General features: G+C 40.3%; 1 protein-coding gene across 5 annotated transcripts in view; it reads right to left on the minus strand.

The window, feature by feature from the left end:
- Window positions 1-18865, minus strand: part of ADGRV1 (adhesion G protein-coupled receptor V1) — a 242414-nt gene that overhangs the window by 129534 nt on the left and 94015 nt on the right. For all 5 annotated transcript variants that reach the window (XM_081930116.1, XM_081930117.1, XM_081930118.1 and 2 more), the window contains 16 exons: window positions 18508-18710; window positions 17077-17253; window positions 16145-16327; window positions 15434-15613; window positions 13209-13373; window positions 12786-12903; window positions 11262-11385; window positions 9479-9617; window positions 8046-8231; window positions 7402-7634; window positions 6857-7005; window positions 5762-5963; window positions 4960-5179; window positions 4097-4336; window positions 2864-3013; window positions 1000-1473 (listed from right to left, as the gene is read on the minus strand). In XM_081930116.1, the coding sequence (XP_081786242.1) occupies window positions 1000-1473; window positions 2864-3013; window positions 4097-4336; window positions 4960-5179; window positions 5762-5963; window positions 6857-7005; window positions 7402-7634; window positions 8046-8231; window positions 9479-9617; window positions 11262-11385; window positions 12786-12903; window positions 13209-13373; window positions 15434-15613; window positions 16145-16327; window positions 17077-17253; window positions 18508-18710 (3143 nt within the window). The remainder of the gene's footprint in view (window positions 1-999; window positions 1474-2863; window positions 3014-4096; window positions 4337-4959; window positions 5180-5761; window positions 5964-6856; window positions 7006-7401; window positions 7635-8045; window positions 8232-9478; window positions 9618-11261; window positions 11386-12785; window positions 12904-13208; window positions 13374-15433; window positions 15614-16144; window positions 16328-17076; window positions 17254-18507; window positions 18711-18865) is intronic.

The following is an 18865-nucleotide window of genomic DNA, read 5'->3' on the forward strand; positions in this document are numbered from 1 at the left end:
GAAGAAGTTCAAGAAACGCCCACTGACGGATTCTGCTAGCGACTGAACAGCCACGAAGTGAAGGGCTGTCCAGCCAGGAAAGGTTTAACCAGGCTACCTAGCCAGGAGTGGCGGCAACTTACGCATGAGCAACCCCATATAACCATTACAGTACCCAAGCAAGATTCTGGACCATGAAAGACTATACTATGGGAAACATGCTGTCACTAAGAAAATATTTTAAATTGCAAGTTTTCTTTGTCCATCAGTACTGCGTATAGAAAAAGCGTATTTCAAAGACTACAATTCAGGGACTGCTATTGAAAGGGCTTTCCTGGGAGACAATGTTTTCATATGATAGGAAATGCACAGGCAATCCCTCCCTACTGCACATGTCAAACCTCCCTTCCTTTGAAAGGTCCCAGCCACAATCTCTTAAAGGATATTGACAGACTGGAATGTATCCCAGAGGAGGAAAGATTGAAGGAGTTGTGTGCGTTTAGCAAGGAGAAGAGATTATTAAGAGGTGATGTAATAGCCATTTTCAGATTTTCGAAGGGCTGACACATCAATGGTGGAACAAATTTGTTGCTCCAGCAGGCAGGAACCAAACCAACAAGTGCATATTAAAGTGGTTTAAGACTTAACATCAGGAAGAACTTTGTGATGGTAAAATTTATTACTAGTTTTTGCCATCCATTACTATTCAGTAATGGAACAGACAGCATCAGAAGATGGTGGATTCCTTAGTTAGAGGGTTTTTTTAAAAAAAAAACAACAGAGGCCAGATGGCTACTGACCAGGGATGCTACAACAGCAGATTTCCTGCCCAGGCAGGGATTAGGACTAGATGACCTCTGGGGTGCCTCCCCACTCTGATTCTAGAAAATGGGACTCTTATTTTTCTAGAAAGCTTTCGGTTGCGGCCAAACTTATAATGGACAATGGTCACAAAGTATTGCTATGCTGCTTACTCAACTCAGTTTCAAGGACCTTACAAGGTAAAGAGAAATTACATACCTGGGTATGTATTGGCACAGTCTTCACTCCAAAACTGGAGCCTGCTTTAACTAGCAGATGTCCCACTGCATTGGCTGGCGTGACTAAGCTTTCTTCACTAGGAGATGAAACATGATACTCCACAATCACATCTCCAAAAGTCCCCGCATGACGAGTTACGTTAATCTGGATGTGCCGGCTCAGATCGTGCTTCACCAGCACTGACTGCTTTTCAGAATACAAGGCAAATACTCCATGGGGATCATCATTTGCCAAAACAGTGAATCCAGAAGTGCTTTTCTCCTGATCCACATCAGCTCCTCCTTCCACTGAAGTAAGCTGTACCACATAATGCTCATCTATTTCAGGGACATCATCAGGTAATAAGAATATAACAATCTCAGATGTCCTTTGCTCATCAGGAATTACAGCAGAACCGCTGGTGAAAAGGAAATCATCTGTAGTATCTGAATCACTACTTAGCTCCCAGTGAACCTGAAATAAAAATCTTTGATCAGTAAGTTCAAAAAGTGGTGAGACCTTCATATCTTTTTACATATTAGACAATTTGTTTTAATATGAAATTATTATTATTATTAATTTATTTGATTTGTATATACCCTTTAATCAATGATCCCAGAGCAGTGTGTGACATTAAGAACATAATTCACACAGCATAATAATAAACCATAATGCACAGCATAGTAGCAAAATACTCATAATAACAGTTCCCCTAAATATGTCCCTCTAAAAGTAATAAGCACATTCCTCTAAGAAACATTTAAACTGATTTATTGTTTATGCTTGACATAGTTTTCCAAATCATTCCAACAAAGAAATACAGTACGATTGCCTATTATGCACATTTAACTTGCGCAATTTCAACCATATGTGGCTGAAGGCCACATAAGTTAAATGCAAGCAAGGGGGAGATATTTAAAAGGGTTCTCCTGCTGCAAAAAAGAGTTTTTTAAGGTCTCTGCCTTGCTTGGGAAGTAAGGTCCAGTCTGCGTGCCAAATCTGGGATGCTCCTGTGAGATCTTGCGGGAACTCAGACAGCCCTGTGAGATCTTGCAAGAGCATCTTGGGGGCTCAGGAGCTGGCATGTGGAGGCGGACTTTGTTCCCCAAGCAAGGCAGTGAGCTTAAAAGTGCTGGGGAAACCCAGTTCCAAATGAGCTTCTAAGCTCTCTGCATTGCTTGGGAAGCAAGGCCGTCTCCACGCACTGTCTCCAGAACCACCAGGATGCTCATGCGGGGACAGTTCCAAGAGTTTGAGTACAGTGGTGCCCTGCAAGACGAATGCCTCGCAAGATGGAAAACTCGCTAGACGAAAGAGTTTTGGAGGTGCTTTGCAAAACGAATTTCCTATGGGCTTGCTTCGCAAGACGAAAATGTCTTGCGAGTTCCTGCGGCTTTTTTCCCCTCCCCCCCCTTTTTCTAAGTCGCTAAGCTGCTTATCCACTTATCCACTAAGCCGATAAGCCGCGAAAAGCCGCTAAAAGCCGCTAAAAGCCGCTAATAGCGCTAATCCGCTAAGCCGTCAATGGGCTTGCTTCGCAAGACGAAAAAACCACTAGACGAAGAGACTCGCAGAACGGATTCTTTTCGTCTTGCGAGGCACCACTGTATATGTATTTTTGCAGATACATGGAACCCTTGTGTAAGATGTGATCATACTGTAAATTTAAAAACCTAAAACATTCAGAAACTGTAGTTAAGAACTTTACAAATCTACCATACATTGCACGATGTCTCCATAAGATCTAATTTCACCTTCATAGTCAAGGGTGAGATCGAATGTGCTGCTAAAGACTTCAGATTACACTGTTGCAATTTGTAGCAAAAGTTGAAACTACCAAATAAGTACCAAAGGTTGAAACTACCGTAATGTTCCCCATGGTGCCTTGAATTCGCATTATGAATAGCACGATACGTAGTGGCCCTTCAGATGCTGATGGCTCCTCGTAGTACTTTGGGGATAATGATTCAGGGGCAAACTGCACAATTCCATTGGGATCACCAAACTTCAGAATCTAAAAATGTTTACAACAGCATATAATTGACTTTCCTTGCTTGTGGGACAAATAAAAATTAAACAGTTTAAGCAACAATTCATGCGATATTAATTCCATGTTTACTTTTTCCCTTTTAAAAAAATGGCATAAGATTCAAACAACAATGCAACTAATCTTTTATGCTGTGACTTTGAGCTTGTTTTTGAACAAATAAACAAACCTAAGCATGGCAACTAATTGTTTTGTTAAGGTTACAATGAGAGCAGCATGTAAATTACAAAAGGACCTGAACTGTGATAATAGGATTTTGTGTGCATATTCTGCAAATGAAATCAAGTGTATTGACTTCACACAACAATGGTCAATAATAATTTTGGATGCTGATAAACATAAATGATTAAAAAGAAATTAAATGTTGGGAAGGTTAGAATGACTCAGTTCTATGGGGGAAGAAAAGTTTAATAAAACTGAAATGGGAAAAATTATTGATCACTCATGTTCAGGAAGGAGAAACAGTAGAAGAAATGTTATCTAAGAAGAACAGTGGCCAAGATACAGATGACTGTATCAGTGCCTGCTTCTCAACAGCTTGGTAGGGCAAGATGCCTACTTATTTTCACTCAACTCCAAATGCCTCCATGTGTTGAAAAGAGGTGTTGGTGGGGAGGCTGTGGGGCCATGAGGTTAGCCCCACTCCCATGGTCAATATGCATATTGGCCACACCATGTCACTGCCAATGCAGCAAGCATGAGAAGGGGCTTTATGCATGCATATTCCCAGAACGCCTCAACACAAGAGGAACTCTTATTTTGGCCAAGATTCACCTTCCTAAGGAGGAGCTTTATTCATCAGTGTGTGCATAGAATAGCTTCAGATATTGGTCAAAGCACAGATGGACATGGCTCTTATGTGTGCCAGCAGTGGGAGTGGGGCTAGTCAGGTATCCCCACAACTTTCTCACACACTCTTTAAATGCAGGGAGGAGGAATGGCTAAGCCTTCCTCATGTCACAAAGCTTTCAACAATTCCTGGGCAGGAAAAACACTGAGCAACCCAACCTGCTTTACTACAGAAACAAAAACAAAACAAAACAGATTTACTATTAGTGTAATGTTGGCAGCCTTTGGATCCAGTTCTGTTTCACCCTTTGCAATGCTCAGTCGAACAATGTAGGTCTCCTGAACTTCAACTTCTTCATGAGGATAAATTTCCAAGGTGATGCTTCTCAGACCACCTTCTGCTTCTTTAAAATAAAAGGATCCGCTCACCGGGTCACCAATGTCACTGTTCAGAGCAGGTAAAATTGCCTCTGAGTTAGGTCCCAAAATATCCCAGTTAATCTGTGAAATATATAAATTCCAAAGGTAGCGTTTGTTAGTATTATAAGCAAGTTGCAATAGAACAATTATGGTAGCTAGTACCTTTTACGAAAGACATTAACTGGAGGATGGCTGGAGAATTGCTCTATTTCCCATGTGAGTATTGGCAAGAGAAGCACAGTCCTTCTAACCTCAGGTGGCTTAACTGATCTAACAACCCTTAGCCCAAAGCAGTGAGTCCCATTTCACTCATGTGTTTGTTTATATCCCACCTTTCTGTCCATGAAAACCCTCAAGCAGTTAATGATGTATCAGTTATTTTTAAAAATGTAAAAGATAGCAAGCAATACACCAATCTGCAATACTGGAAAGCACACAAACCAGAAAAAAACAACCACAGTAAGAGGGGTGGGGAATGGATAGCCAAATTACCACCTAGTCTAAATGCAGGTTCAAATAATCTTATCACATTCAGTAGATGCGTAGACCAGAAACAATTCCTGTATAATCTGGTTTACAATCTTATACGACACAATCTTATAGAAAAATGAGGGAGTGTGAAATTTAATCTCATTCATTTCATAATAAAATGCATCCTTACAAAAGGAATTCACCAGCATCTAATTTAAGACGGGGAGCCATACCTGAGATTCTCCCACCAAGCCTCCAGTTCTTTCCAGGACCAAGGACAGCGTCAGTGACATATCAGGATTGGGGATAATTATTCGGCTTTGGTTGAGGAACCGGACAGTCCCATGCGGAGAGTCACTCTTAGCAATAGTTATCTGGGTCACTAGGTGGAGCCCAAGGACTGCTCCCCCACTAGCACTTATTAGCTGGATTTCAAACTGCTCAGCATATTCTCTATTCCAGAAACAATAGAAAAGATCACATTTTGCTACCAAACATGACCTCTCCATATAGGCATCATTAAAATCTGAATGCCCAGCAATTCACCAGAACATTTGCATATATTCAATATTAATTAATTTTGTCTACACTGTAGACAAAAGAAAGGGAAAATAACTGCCAGTGCATGACCTTCATTTATATATGTAATTGCAGCTTATTTAACAGACACATAGAAACTCTTTTTTTAATTTCTTCATAAGAGAAATTTACAGGAAACCAGAAAAGAGACTGAGATAATAATGGTTGTTCTCTATTTTACTCTTGATCAATGTTTGCTTCACAGCTGAAAATTTTGTTTACAGGGGAAAAAAAGTTTATCAGCAACTTTTTAAAAGGAAGTTTTTAAGCAGAGGTTGGATGGCCGTCTGTCTTTGATGCTTTAGTTGAAATTCCTGAATTGCAAGGGTTGGATCAGATGACTCTTGGAGTCCCTTCTAACTCTACAATTCTATGATTCAAAAGATATTCTCATATATTTTTATACCTCCTTATCCATTTCCCTATCATATGCAAAGAAGTCTTCAACATCATTACCTTTCATCGTCATCTATGATTAAGACACTGATGAAACTCTGGTTTTGGCCATGATGAAATATTACTGAATTATTTATGATACTGTAGTCAACACCGTCAGGAAGAGCTGAAATACTTCTAGATATGAAATCTGCAGTCACTAAGCCGTAAGTCCCACGTCTTCGCACTACTGGAATCATTATCAATCCAACATCTTCTTCCACTACAAAAAATGAATTCAAAGTGAATGAGTGACATTTTCTAAATTGCATGCTTGTATATAGCCATATCATTTATTTTTTTTACTTGAATTCATATGTTTTTTTGGGGGTACTCAGGCAATATTAGGAAATTGCCCCCAAATGCCACCAGTGGTAGGACAAAAATTGGAATTGCAAAGTGATTATTTCACAAAGACATTTGTTGCATATCCTTGAAAGCTGATTATTTCTACTTGTTTGAACTACAGAGGGAGAGAATCACTCAGAAGGTCCCTGTTGTTACATTTCATTTTACATTTCTCACAAGCTATTTAACCCATAGAGATTCATGGAAAAGCCTTGCATTTTCCAGTGCAGCACACAGTGAGGCGCTGCTATCGCTACTTACTGCTGTTCTCAGCTGCTGAACTGGGCTGAACTCCCACCATCCCCAAGAGCCAAGGGCATCTTGTGAGGAACAGCAGCAAAACTTTCTGCTTTAGGGGTGATAGTATCAATGGGACATCTATAAGAGTACCCGTCACAACAGTTATGTTTTTGTTTCTTGGCGCTAAAAAACAACTTTAAACTCTGTTTGGGGGAGATGTTTAAGTGCACTTTTGCATTCTTCTGTAGCTATTGATGCCACCAAAGAAAATAAATAAGGAAATCGAAACCTAAAACAAGTACAAGATTTTGAATGGATAGTACTGTTTTATTATATTTTTATTACATTAATATTCTGCTTCTCCCTGACATGCATATCATGTGCATGGGATTCTGAAAAGACCTGCAGAGGTCCAGCAAGAGTGCTCAACCATCTGTTTCCACACCAAGCTCAGAGGTCATCATTAACAACGATAAAGTCATTCATTTGCTCTTTAAAATGCAGTATGATACTATATCCTTAACCTACCTTGCAGACGTGTATAGAGTGGATCAAATTCAATTATGCCCTCTGCATTGTCACTTTTCGATATAATGATTTTTATTACTGAGGCATTTCCTATCTCAGGGGGTTGGTCAACTTGCAGTCCATTTTCTTTTATCGTAAAATCAAATCCACTTGCAAAAGTATGTGAAGGGAAATATAAAGAAATTAGGCAATAAGCTCAGATTCCTGGGTGTCCCAGTTTTTGTCCTGTGACAAACTGGCTTAGTTCAGACATAGCTGCACTGCTAACCATAGTTTCATTCCAAGAGAATTAGTCTGGATTTGGTCCTGGTTTGCAATATAGATTAGTTGGGCAACTGCAAATTGTGGTAGTAGAAGAAGAAGAAGACGAACAACAACAACAACACCACCCAGTCATTAATCTCTATCTTGCAATCTACAGTTGAATAAAACATAACATCAAGTAAGATATCCAGGGTTTCTAAATTTGTTATATATATGTACCACATATAGCAAATTCTGTCGCCATGGTTAATCTTCTCCCATGCAATGAAATTTATTTTTACCTTCCCAGTAGTTCAACTTTTGTCATTTCTATTGAAAACTCCTCAGGACCTTCAGGGAGGTCATCATCATGGATTTCTGCATAAATAGTTTTCATAGTCTCCTTGGGTTCAAAAGTAACCTCTCTGAACTTGAGAGTAAAATCCATGCCTTCAACGGCAGTTCCATTCATCGCCTGATACCAGAGGCGAATTTGCCCGTAATATCCATGTGAACGGACAACTGTGATATTAGCCTGTTGAGGACAAGCATTCCTTAAGGCTCCAATGACACTACATCATGTTGCATTGTAACGTTGATTACAGCTGTATGTTATAACTGTTGCAGGTGCCGCACAATACCCATTACACACTTGTAAGAAACCATTATTTTAGGGTGGAGGCACACTATGACCATGATCATATAGTGGTTAGTACTCTGCGTTGTGCTTAAAACATTTTTCTTTAAGCAAGCCTACCCAGACATGCTTGAATTTTGTTTTAGATTGTTGCTGATTTTAACTGTTTCTAAAATACTTTTACTTTTGTTTTCAACTGTTTTAATAATTTTACTACTTCTTGCAAGCTGCTTAGAGGTTTTGTTACAAACCAAGTGGTATATAAGTTTTGTTAAATAAATAAATACAATAAGTGAACTCCCCACTTGCCCATTTTTCTTCTTCAGACGTCTGCAGCAGTTCCTGGGAGAATGCAAACTTCCCATAGGGGAAGTCACTAGCAGCCATGGTGATGTTTGCTGTGCTGGCAGACTCATTTATGATTCCTCCATCACTGATACCACTTAGATGAAACTGATAGTGATGTTTTTCATCTGGAACATCGTCATCTAGAGCCTAAAGAAATGCAAGCAGACAAACCAGTAAGAATTTTGCAATGTTCACCTTGATGGAAAGCCCATTTAGATGTGAACCAAAATGCAAAATCTAACCAACATGGAACACAGCGGTCACAAGCCTATACTCGATGTATACGAGTGAAGGGGTTATCAAATACAGCAGAAGCCTTGTGACAGTGGCACATCAGATAGGCCACTGTCGAGGTAGCTGTGCTGGAACAACATCTGGAATACACGGATAGAAGAGCCTGCCAGTGCAGCCACAGTGCCAAAGAGGCACCTGCAGAATAGTTAAAATGGGATGGAGTTGTGAGTGGAACTGGGGAAGCACAGAGGAGCATCCCACTTGTGCTGTATCCTATACTCCTGCAGACCGGTCACAAAGAACTGACTAAAGGAATTTCATCCCATTGGATTTGATGAGGGGAGAAATAACTCTAATATAATATCTGCCTGCAAAAACCCAACGCCATCATACACACATTGGAATAACATAGTATAGGATATGATGCAAGTCAGCACCCAATCACAGTGCACCCACTACAGTATATAAACCCCACAAATTAATACCATAACCTAGATGACAGGGCACACAGTATGGAGCTATCCTTCTCTGGCCTCCAGTCCTGCCTACTTTGAGCTCAGAAGGGCAAACTCTATTGAGAGGAACTGTGGAGAAGAGCACTGTGTAAAAAGTGAGCACTTTGCACAAAGCAGCACAAGTAAGGACTTCAGCACATAGGTACCCAATAGGTACATTTTTTGTTGTTGTGGGTGTCATTGTTGTTAGTCCCCTGTGCATGTTGTGATCCAAAGTTGTGCCTGTGAGCAACACAAAGGGATTCAAACCAGGGACTCCCAATAGTGGGGTTACTGCTGTCATGGGGTGAAGGGGCACTATGGAGTCTCTATGTGTGCTGTGATGCAGGCAAGAGTTCTAGGGTCTTTTCCCAATTGTCATGGTTCATTAGTTACTTCTGTGGTTGCAAGTGCCATGTGGACATCATTGGCACAGTTCCTGCTGGTGGACACTGGAGGTTTACATGACTGATGCAGTCATAACTGCTTTTTCGTGCCATTTGGAGATTTGTCATAGTGTTGTGTTTTCCCCTCCCTTCTTTGGCTTAGTCTATAGAGGACACAGAGGGCATTATCCTCGCATAGCAGCAGCATATTTTCCCCTCCCATTCCATATAGTGAGAGTATAGGATTGCTCAGCTGGGAGGGAAAAAATGTAGTTCATACCTGTATCAGTACGATGGCAGCAGACTGCCTGTCTTTCATGGTCAACATTCCTGATACCTCAGCAAATTTCTTCTGATCGGGTGGTGTTATATTCCAGAAGACGGTGACCTCTCCAAAAATCCCTGGCCCACGTACTAGGCTGCAGGCAATGACAGGAGCATGGTCAGGTTTCAAGTTTGATTTCATGGTTTTGGCTCTTCCTTCAATTTCAAACACTGCAGTCAATCCTAAACAGATCTTTCCCCTGTCTTCAAATAAAGCTGCAGCAAATTATTGGGTTTTTTAAAATGGGAAAACTGTACTGAAACAGCCGTTTCTTGGATCTCTGAACTCATGTGAATTGTCACATAATATATTGTTGTTTATTGTTTATTTAATTTCTATACCACCCTTCATCTTAAGTTCACAGGGAGGTTTACAATATATATAGGTACTTTGTTTCAGTCTTAACATTTATTCATAATGTGGCATGGTGTATCAAAATCTGACCTGCAGCTGCATGGTATGTGAACTCCTGGGTATTCTGAGAGTGCTTCTGGACACCAGCTTCTCTAACAATCATAAGAAGCACCTGTTATCATAAGCTTTTGCATCTAGGCTGTGGAAGTGGTGGCGGTCAAAACTGTTACTTCTCACATGTTGAGATAAGTAGTGGGTTTGGTCTAGCAGCACTCTGGAAAGGGATCAGAACACTTGACATCTCATGTGTGGTGTTTGCTTGGCATGCCGGCATGCTGGTCACCCACCAAAATATTATGATAACTAGAGAAGCATTGGGAAGAACTCTGAGATTTCCCAGTCTAATTGAAAGCATAAGTGATGACTCCTTCCATAGTTAATTAAAATTAATTAAAGCTTTCACCAGATGGTGGGAATCTCAGGGCCAAAGTAAACTTGCATTTATTGCACAGTTTACCTTTGCATAGTTCATTTTTCTTTAACAAATACTTGGCTAGGGAGGGGGCACACGGCAGTTCAGGATTGTGGTATGGGAACAGAGACGCCAATGAGAGCAAACTGCATGACAGACACTGCAAATAGTTTAGCTCTTTTTGGAAATATATTCCATAAAATAATCAAAATATTTTATTTGGATTTGGATATAATTGTGTGTGCATGTCCTAACTTTGAGAGCCAATGATGTGAATGGAAACTACTAGAATTACTTGAGATTTCTACAAATGAGATTTCTACAAATGACAGGGTTGTGACATTTTGACAAAGTTAGGGCATTAAAAAACCCCATAAAGCTGCAAATTGCTATAAAGCTTCTCATTCTTCTTGTTGCTCAACATTGGAAGGACCTAAAGGGTGACACATTAGCTAATTGGCATAAGACAGTTTGGCAAGTTGATATGTTGGGAAAATTAACAAATAATCTGCATCTGGCTAAAGGAACAAAATGTAAAAGTTATTTTGTGACAGATTGGCCCTGTTTTATTGTTTATGCAAGCAAACAGGGGATACAAAGGCATCTTCTAGCAGTGTGCAAAATGTTTTAGACTTGGATTTTGATACTTTTGAATAGGCTATACTGACAGATTAAAGTTTTTTGGTTTTTTATTGTTTTACTTTTGGCTCCCCTTGTTTGCTGTGTGAAATGAGGAGATTAACTTTTTTGTCCTGTTAAAATTCTGCTCATCAAAAATTTAAAACCTAGAAGAAAATAAAGCTCCATATATACAGCAATGGGATCTACTTCAAGGCAAATCTACGTTGACACAAATTTATAGATTACAACAGTGTTTTACAATGAATGTAGAGATCTCAGAGATGTACCTACCCAATAAAAGCTGTCCCATTGTACTTTCCTATGGGCTCGCCGATCAGGATATGGGTGGATGATGAAGCTATCCCAACAATCCCAGAAGCTCCCAGGTCTCCCAGTACAGTGATGGTTGCCACACCTGTGAATACAAAAAAAGTTTCCTAATTAAAAAACAAAAATCACTGACATAACTGATTAATCTTTAATCTGTTTTCTCTTTGGATGAAAACCAGAGGGGCTTACACATACAAAAGAGAGACATTTTTCGCAAGGCCCTCATGGCATTGGGTTGTATCCAATGGCTTTATTGGCCTGTCTGTAGATAAGGGAGGGAAGCCACACATACCATGCAGCCACACACACGCCCTGGGGAAAAAAACCTGCAGAGATTAGGGTGGCTTAGGGGGCTGCATGAAAGAAGGGAATAACAAAAAACAGCTATCCTCTCAGCTCCACTGACAGAAGCATTTGGTAAGCTGAGTGACTTTGCTGAACAGAACCCACAGCTGAGTTTTCATTTAGTTCTCACTATTGCCTTAGTCAAACTTTTTTTGGGGGGGTGTGTGTAAATTTGCCACTGTGAAACACTAACGTTAGGCTCTGCAATTAAATTGTAAGGCGATCCTTGTTATCACCACTTGTTCTATAAAGTACCATTAGTTTATTTTTCAGTTTAATTTATTTTACATGCTAATTGGCTGAGACAAACAAGAGCTTTAGTGCTCAGCAGTTAATAAGTTTGTTTGCAAGGCAAGAACTCCACTGAGTGCTGAGAGGTCAGAAGGAAATTTATTGCAGGTGTTCAGGACGCAGTTTTACATTTCTACTCTGAATACCAGTTCAAATTAAACCTTATTTTCATAGGAGAAAGTTGCCTTATACTGAGACATATCATTGGTCCATCTAGTTCTGTATTGTCTACAGTGACTAGCAGCGACTTTCTAGGCTTTTAGATTAGGGCATAGCTGTCAACTTTTCCCTTTTCTTGCAAGAAATCCTATTCAGAATAAGGGAATGTCCCTTAAAAAAAGGCAAAAGTTGACAGCCATGCATTGGGGTCTCTCTCAGCCCCACCTGGAGATGTCAGGCTTTCAGCCTGGGACCTACTGCATGCAAAGCAGATGTTCTACCAGTAAGCCACAGCCTTCCTCTCTTAATTTCAGGAGGAACAAAGTATGTTAAAACACAACACAATTTCTCCCTTGAGAACTCAGGTATCAGAATAACAGCTAATGTGAGTTTCAAGTTCAAAACACAGCTTGACCAAAACACATGTTTTTAATGGCCTCATAAACACTGATTTACTTGGTCAGTAAAATACTTTATCTTAATGTTGGGGGCAGAGAGCCACCTAATCAAATCCACTCCTTAATTCTACCCAAATTTACCCAAATTATGCCTCTCTGTAACCTTTTACAAACAGCAGGTAAGGGGAAAGCCATGAAAGCAGGCCAGCTGGACCCCCATGGCCTCCCTATAATTCAAGCACTTATCGTCTTTGGACATTCAGTGGAAATGGCTTTCCCCCCTTATGTTTACCATTTATTGGTGAGATCTCTGTGCCATCAGTAGAGACCAGTTGAATTGTGTAACTTTCATCACCTTCCAACAGACCATCTTGAATTGCTTGCAAAACTATGGTTTTTTGGGATTCCATCTGTATTAGAATGGAGCAGACAATAGTTCAACTTACAGCTGTCACTTAGTATATTAACAGAAGAGAATGTACCTTCAGTTCTAAGCAAAATTTACCATATCTAATTAATTAAACAACATTCTGAGAAGACAGATTTAGCCTCTCAGGTGGCTCTTTGGTGAAGCAGAAGGTGTCTAATTACAAATGTAGAAAATGGACTCCTCAGAAAAAATGTGGCAATTACTCATTTGGAATAGAAGTTGTCAGATAGATGGATACAAAAGCATCAAAGAAAAAAGGGAAATGGTAGAAAACAGTAGGTTTACCTCAGCAAAGAGAAGAGTCCCATTGAGAGGAGTGAGATCATATTTAGCTGCCTCCTCTAGTATCCAAATGAGCCGAACTTCCCCCTTGCCTCCTTCACTCCGACTTACAGTAAGAAACACATTTGCGGCAGGATCATCAATTGACTGGGGCTCCTTCACGGTTACCTAAAACAACAAAGGCAAGAAAAGGTTAGAGCAGATATGTCACATTTTGCACATGTGGAGGCTAATGTAGGAAAATAATTGGAAGTTACACACACACGCACACACACACACAAACAAAACACCAAGTACCTGGTGTCCAAAGAAAGACAGCACTAACATCCTCTAAGTACCACACATGGAGTACTTGATCCAGTACTGGAACCCCCAATACAGAACCTAGAGTCAGATGCGCAGATCCAGTGCCAGGAGGGAACTGTATAGAAGCAGCAGCCAACTTCTGTGCACATACCAGCCTCTCTAGGTTGAAACTAAAACATCTATTTGCTCTCTACACTCAACATTCTGATTCGTGACTCATACTTCCTACTTCTTTTATTCTATTTTTTCAAGTGGGTGGGAAACATACAAAATACTAGTATTTGATTCAACAGAACAATCATTCAGCAAAACCCATCAACAGAAATGTTACAAACTTTGTGGGAAATGTTCAGTTTTCTCTTTTTGACATCTGAAGCAGTGATGACATTTGTGAAACAAATGAATTTGTTTATTACATTTAATTATAAACCTGCTCAGTATGTACCACTTACAGTGTCATATGGACATAACCTAGTGTCCTTCCTGCGCAATAGTCTCCTAGCAACCACAGGCTTGAGGATGATCTGAAACATGCCTATCTTAAAAACCTGCTTACAAATAACATCCTTTCTCTGGTACTGAACCTGGCTACTATGTACATCTCTAACAATAAAGCTATCTAGGTAAGGAAGCAAACCAAAGATTAATGAGGCTCTGTGTTGGAACACTGGAATACATGGAAATCAAAGAAGCAATTTTGAAATTCAATTTACAGAGAAAAATCCATTTTTTAAAAAAATACCATTCCATATGCAAGCAATTTTGCTACTTTATGTGGAGCGTTTGCCTGTGAAAAATGAAACCAGTTTAAATGCCCAAAATATAAACCTGGCAACTTTGCTCATGACACTTTCCATCACCTTTGGCCTAAAGTAGCCACTGATTCATGCAGCACAGTAAGCCAAACTATGGTTTAAGGAGACTGTGTGAATATGCAGGCTCCCAGACAGGAGTGTACAGCCATTTTGCTCCTCCCCAATTTTTTCTACTGTTGCACAACGGTGAGCTAAGCTCTTCATGGTTAGTGTGGAGAGAGCTTAACCATGACGCACAAAGCCAAACCTTTGATTAGCTCAGTGTGATACAGCAGTAAAAGAACCAGAGAGGAACAAAGCAACTGTCAGCATCTTCCCCCACCAAGCCAACACATTCGCATGGTCTTCCTAATCCACAGTGTGTTTTGCCGTGTTGTGCAATCCAGCTCATTATCAGTGAAAAGTTAGGACCAAAGAAATGATGTCCTCCTCTAACAATATGTACTGCAATTTACTTTGTGTCATGACATGATCAAACTTTGTGTCTCCCCAAGCCCTTTCTACATCATTGGCAGGGGCAAAGGAGTCACACAGTATGATGACATGAAACTGGGGCGTGAGACAAGCTGTACTAAATTGTGGTGGAGGAGAAACTCAGCGGCAGGCTGCCATGTTTTCTGTAGCAGCTAGTTTTGCTCTCAGCCCCAGAGGTAGGTTTGTAGTTCCTAAAGAAATATTCCTAATAGAATTACGGAAATGATAATTTTAAAATGATTAAAGAATAAAGGAAGGCTATATAGCCTCTGGGCTCATGAGATATGGAGACAAGGAATGGAGGCAGCCCCACAGCTGACATACTGTGTTGACTGGCAGAACAACTTCCAGTTTACTTGAAAAACATGCAAAAGAAGCAGCTCTTCCCTTTCTCAGCCACATGCTTTCTTGTGGTGAATGAGCTGCCATTTCAAGATCCAAGGCTTTACATTTTAGTCTTGTTATACAACAACAGCACTTATAATATGTATACATTATAAAAGTTTTATAAAATGTAAGTAGTTTTGTTTGGATGGGTGTTTCATTCAATATTTCCCTGACATTTTTAAGTAATTGGTGATTCAATAGCTACAGAACCAAGACCACACAAACATTCCCAATTGTACCACTTACATGCTTTTCTTCAAACCCAAATACGCCAACAGGAGAGTCATTTGGTGGAATAGTGACAGTCACTTGCACATCCTCCCCTAATCGGGCACCACCTGTCACTCTGACTAAAGTGACAGTGAATATCTCTAAAAACTCAACAAGGTCATCATCTATGATGGTGATCTCTATCACTCCTGTCACCTGGAAAAACAAAACAAAACTCTATGAAATAGGTGACATATATCATTATATGATGAGCATGCTGCGACTTAGACAATACAATCAGTGAATGGCACCCTGCCATAAATCCAAACACAGAGAGTGTACAGTCCTTGTTGAAACCAACAAGTCTATGTACCAGGTGCTTTAAAAAAATCCTAAAAATCTGCACTGACCTTTGAAACCTGTATAAAACTGTGTTTGCTTTTGGGGTACATTTTTACCTTGCTAGCCATAGACATAGGGAATTATGCAGGGGGCCTTTCAAATCCCTTTCAAATCTTCCATACAAATTGCACATGAAGAATGAAAAGCTGTGAATATGTGAAGGATGATGCTGTGCCTGTGTTCTTTTTTGTTTTTTAAAGAGAGGAAACGTGATGGGCATGTGATGGGACTGTCACATGATTAACTGCATTCATCATGTGAAGAACATAGTCATGAAAACATAGAAACTAAGGAGTACAAGATGATCTAAAATGTTGTGAATTTTTGCATCAGCATACTCCATACTTCTCCATCAGCAAATGTTAGGTTCCCGGATGACGGCGTGAAGTCCTCCAGGCTAGCAGTGGCAGGTGTGGCTTCCCAATACAGATTTACTGATCCAAATTTTCCTGCCCCTCGAGCAACTGGTAGCTTCAGAACATTATCTGGTGGAGGAACTTCAAAGCCAGCTACCATTCCACTCATATCCTGGAAAGAAAGCAGTATTTTAAATTCAGCTTGGGACAGTTATTCAGAGCACTATAATGATTGCATTTCTGACATAGAAAAGCTGGGATATCAAACCATGGTTTGAAGTTGGTTTTAAAATCTGGCATGTTCCAAGCCTAGCAACCGTAGCTTTCCTGGTTCAGATGAAACAGGAAACAGGAAACAATGGTTATTTATAGATTTTCTTGTTTAATTGTAGGCCTGCACCCATGTTACACTGTACAAGCTATCTCTGCACATGTACAAGTGTTTATGTGAAAAAGCACACACTTGTTGATTTTTACATGTCAACTGCTGAGTGCCTAGGTGCACAGACTATACACTTGCTGAATGTTGCATGTGAATAATTGTATGACTGCACAGCTCAGCTATTTGGGGACACAGACTGTGAACTCAAATGTACTCATGACTTGGGCAAAAGGTAGAACAAAGAGGTCACATGTGTGGTTGAAAGGCTAGTGCAGAGGTGACCAATGTGGGGACCTCCAGATGTTGAACTCCAGCTCCCATCAGCCCCAGACAACATGACCAATGATCAGGGATGATGAAAGAAACATCTGTGGGACACCACACTGGCATCCCCAGGGCAAGTGATATCTCAGCTTCTTAAGCTGAGATATAAAATGCCCCAATCAGCCCAACCATCTACAAACAAAGTCAGTTTTAGATTACTGAGACCAAGAATAACGACAGCATGGGGGCATTGACATTTTTCAGTTTGTTCTCACCTTGGCAGCACTGAAATAAAATATTCCTCTAGGATCATCATTCTCTTCAATTGTTATCTCAGCTATTTCTAAGCCAAGTCTTTTCACACTTGGCCCTCCGCCAGTAAGGGATGAGTCCAGCAACTGTACACTGCTAATATTGATTACAAATATCTCCTGTAATTCTGGAATGTTATCCTGTCGGGGTGGAAATGACAAATGGAAAGGTGGAATGTGAATCTCTCAAATACTGGGGCTGTAACAAAATGGACACACTCTTCCCCCATTCTTTTGCCTATGAAAATATTGCATTGCAATTGCATCTTATTATTGTATATGTAAATTGCCCTTGCAAAGTATAAAGGCCCCATCACACTTATATAGAGCTAGCATTTTGGCCATAGTACTTGACTCTAGGCCTAGTTCAGTGGTTCCCAATTAGCTAAGTACTGCGGACCCCCTGTTTTTCAAAAGCCAAGCCATGGACCCCCTACTTTTGGCAATTTTGATATCTCTGTGGTAGTTTTTGTTGTGAATGCTGCCACAGACCCCCTGAGTGGGTTATGTAAACTCCCTCGGGTCCACAGACCACCAGTTCAGAACCACTGGCCTAGTTCATACATCACCTCAGTCCAGTCTCAGTGAGCAGAAACCAAGGCAGTAATCCTATGCATGGGAGTAAGCGCTATCAAACAGAGTGGAAACTATTTCTGAGTAATCACTGCAGCCTGAAAATCTCAGCAGTTATAAACCATACATTCAAAGCACATTGATTCTCCCAAAGAATCCTGGGAATTGCAGTTTACCCCTCAAAGAGCTATAATTCCCAGGATTCTCTGAGGGAAGTCATGTGCTTTAAATATATGGTGTTTACAAAGTCTAGGACTCCAAACAGTAATGGGTGCCCTGACCCAACTGTAAACAAGAATTGGGCAGCTGGTTTAGGAGTCCAGTCAAATTAGAATAAGCATTTTCTTCTATTTTGAGCTTTGTAAACCTGGCTGAATTTTAGAACGTGTGTTATCAAAGTGCATCTTGAGAACATAGGATTGTATCCCATATTAGTCATAAAATTAAGGGTATGGCTAATTGTGTTCTGTTAATTTCAATGGGCCTGCTCTGAGCAGAACTTGTTTAGATGCCATCTGTAGGGCACTGATTGTGAACTTTGTTTCCCATCATGGCCTCATGCATCACAATGCATCCTCCCACACCCTTATCACATGTGCTTCATGTACAAACGAAGTAGATCAACAGAGCACAGACAGAGGCGGCAGCTGTGGAGTAAGAAGCAACAGAAGTGAATTTGCCTATTTGCTAGATGATCTGGCATGCTGCATCTTTTGCCAGTCATCAGAACTGTCATTTACTAGGCCCAGGAATTTGGGTAGAGTTTGGCTGCTTAGTCACATCAACCATGGAGAGCTACATGAGTGAAGGAAAAATACTCACTGGCAAAATGACTACATTTACTGAAGCCATTGTCACGTTCGCTGGCATAATAATGGTCTTGTTTTCCAACCTATAATCCTCATTTTCAACGGCTTGATTGACAAGCGGGATTGAAAAAATGGGCTGGGGGATCAACTGCACACTGATATCACCAGCGAATCCTTGTTCTCTAAGAACATGTAAAGTAACGATGGTGGGTTTCTCTGAAAAGATTGGAGAAAAAACTTGTAATAAAGTTTTTAAATATTTATTTATTGTTACATTTATATTCCACCATTTCTTCAAAGAGCTAAAGGTGGCACACACACAACACACCTGTCAAGTAGGTTATGATGAGAGACATTAGCTGGCCCAAAGT

This window comes from Podarcis melisellensis (assembly GCF_964234715.1).
Source record: "Podarcis melisellensis genome assembly, chromosome: 11".
NCBI lineage: Eukaryota > Metazoa > Chordata > Lepidosauria > Squamata > Lacertidae > Podarcis > Podarcis melisellensis.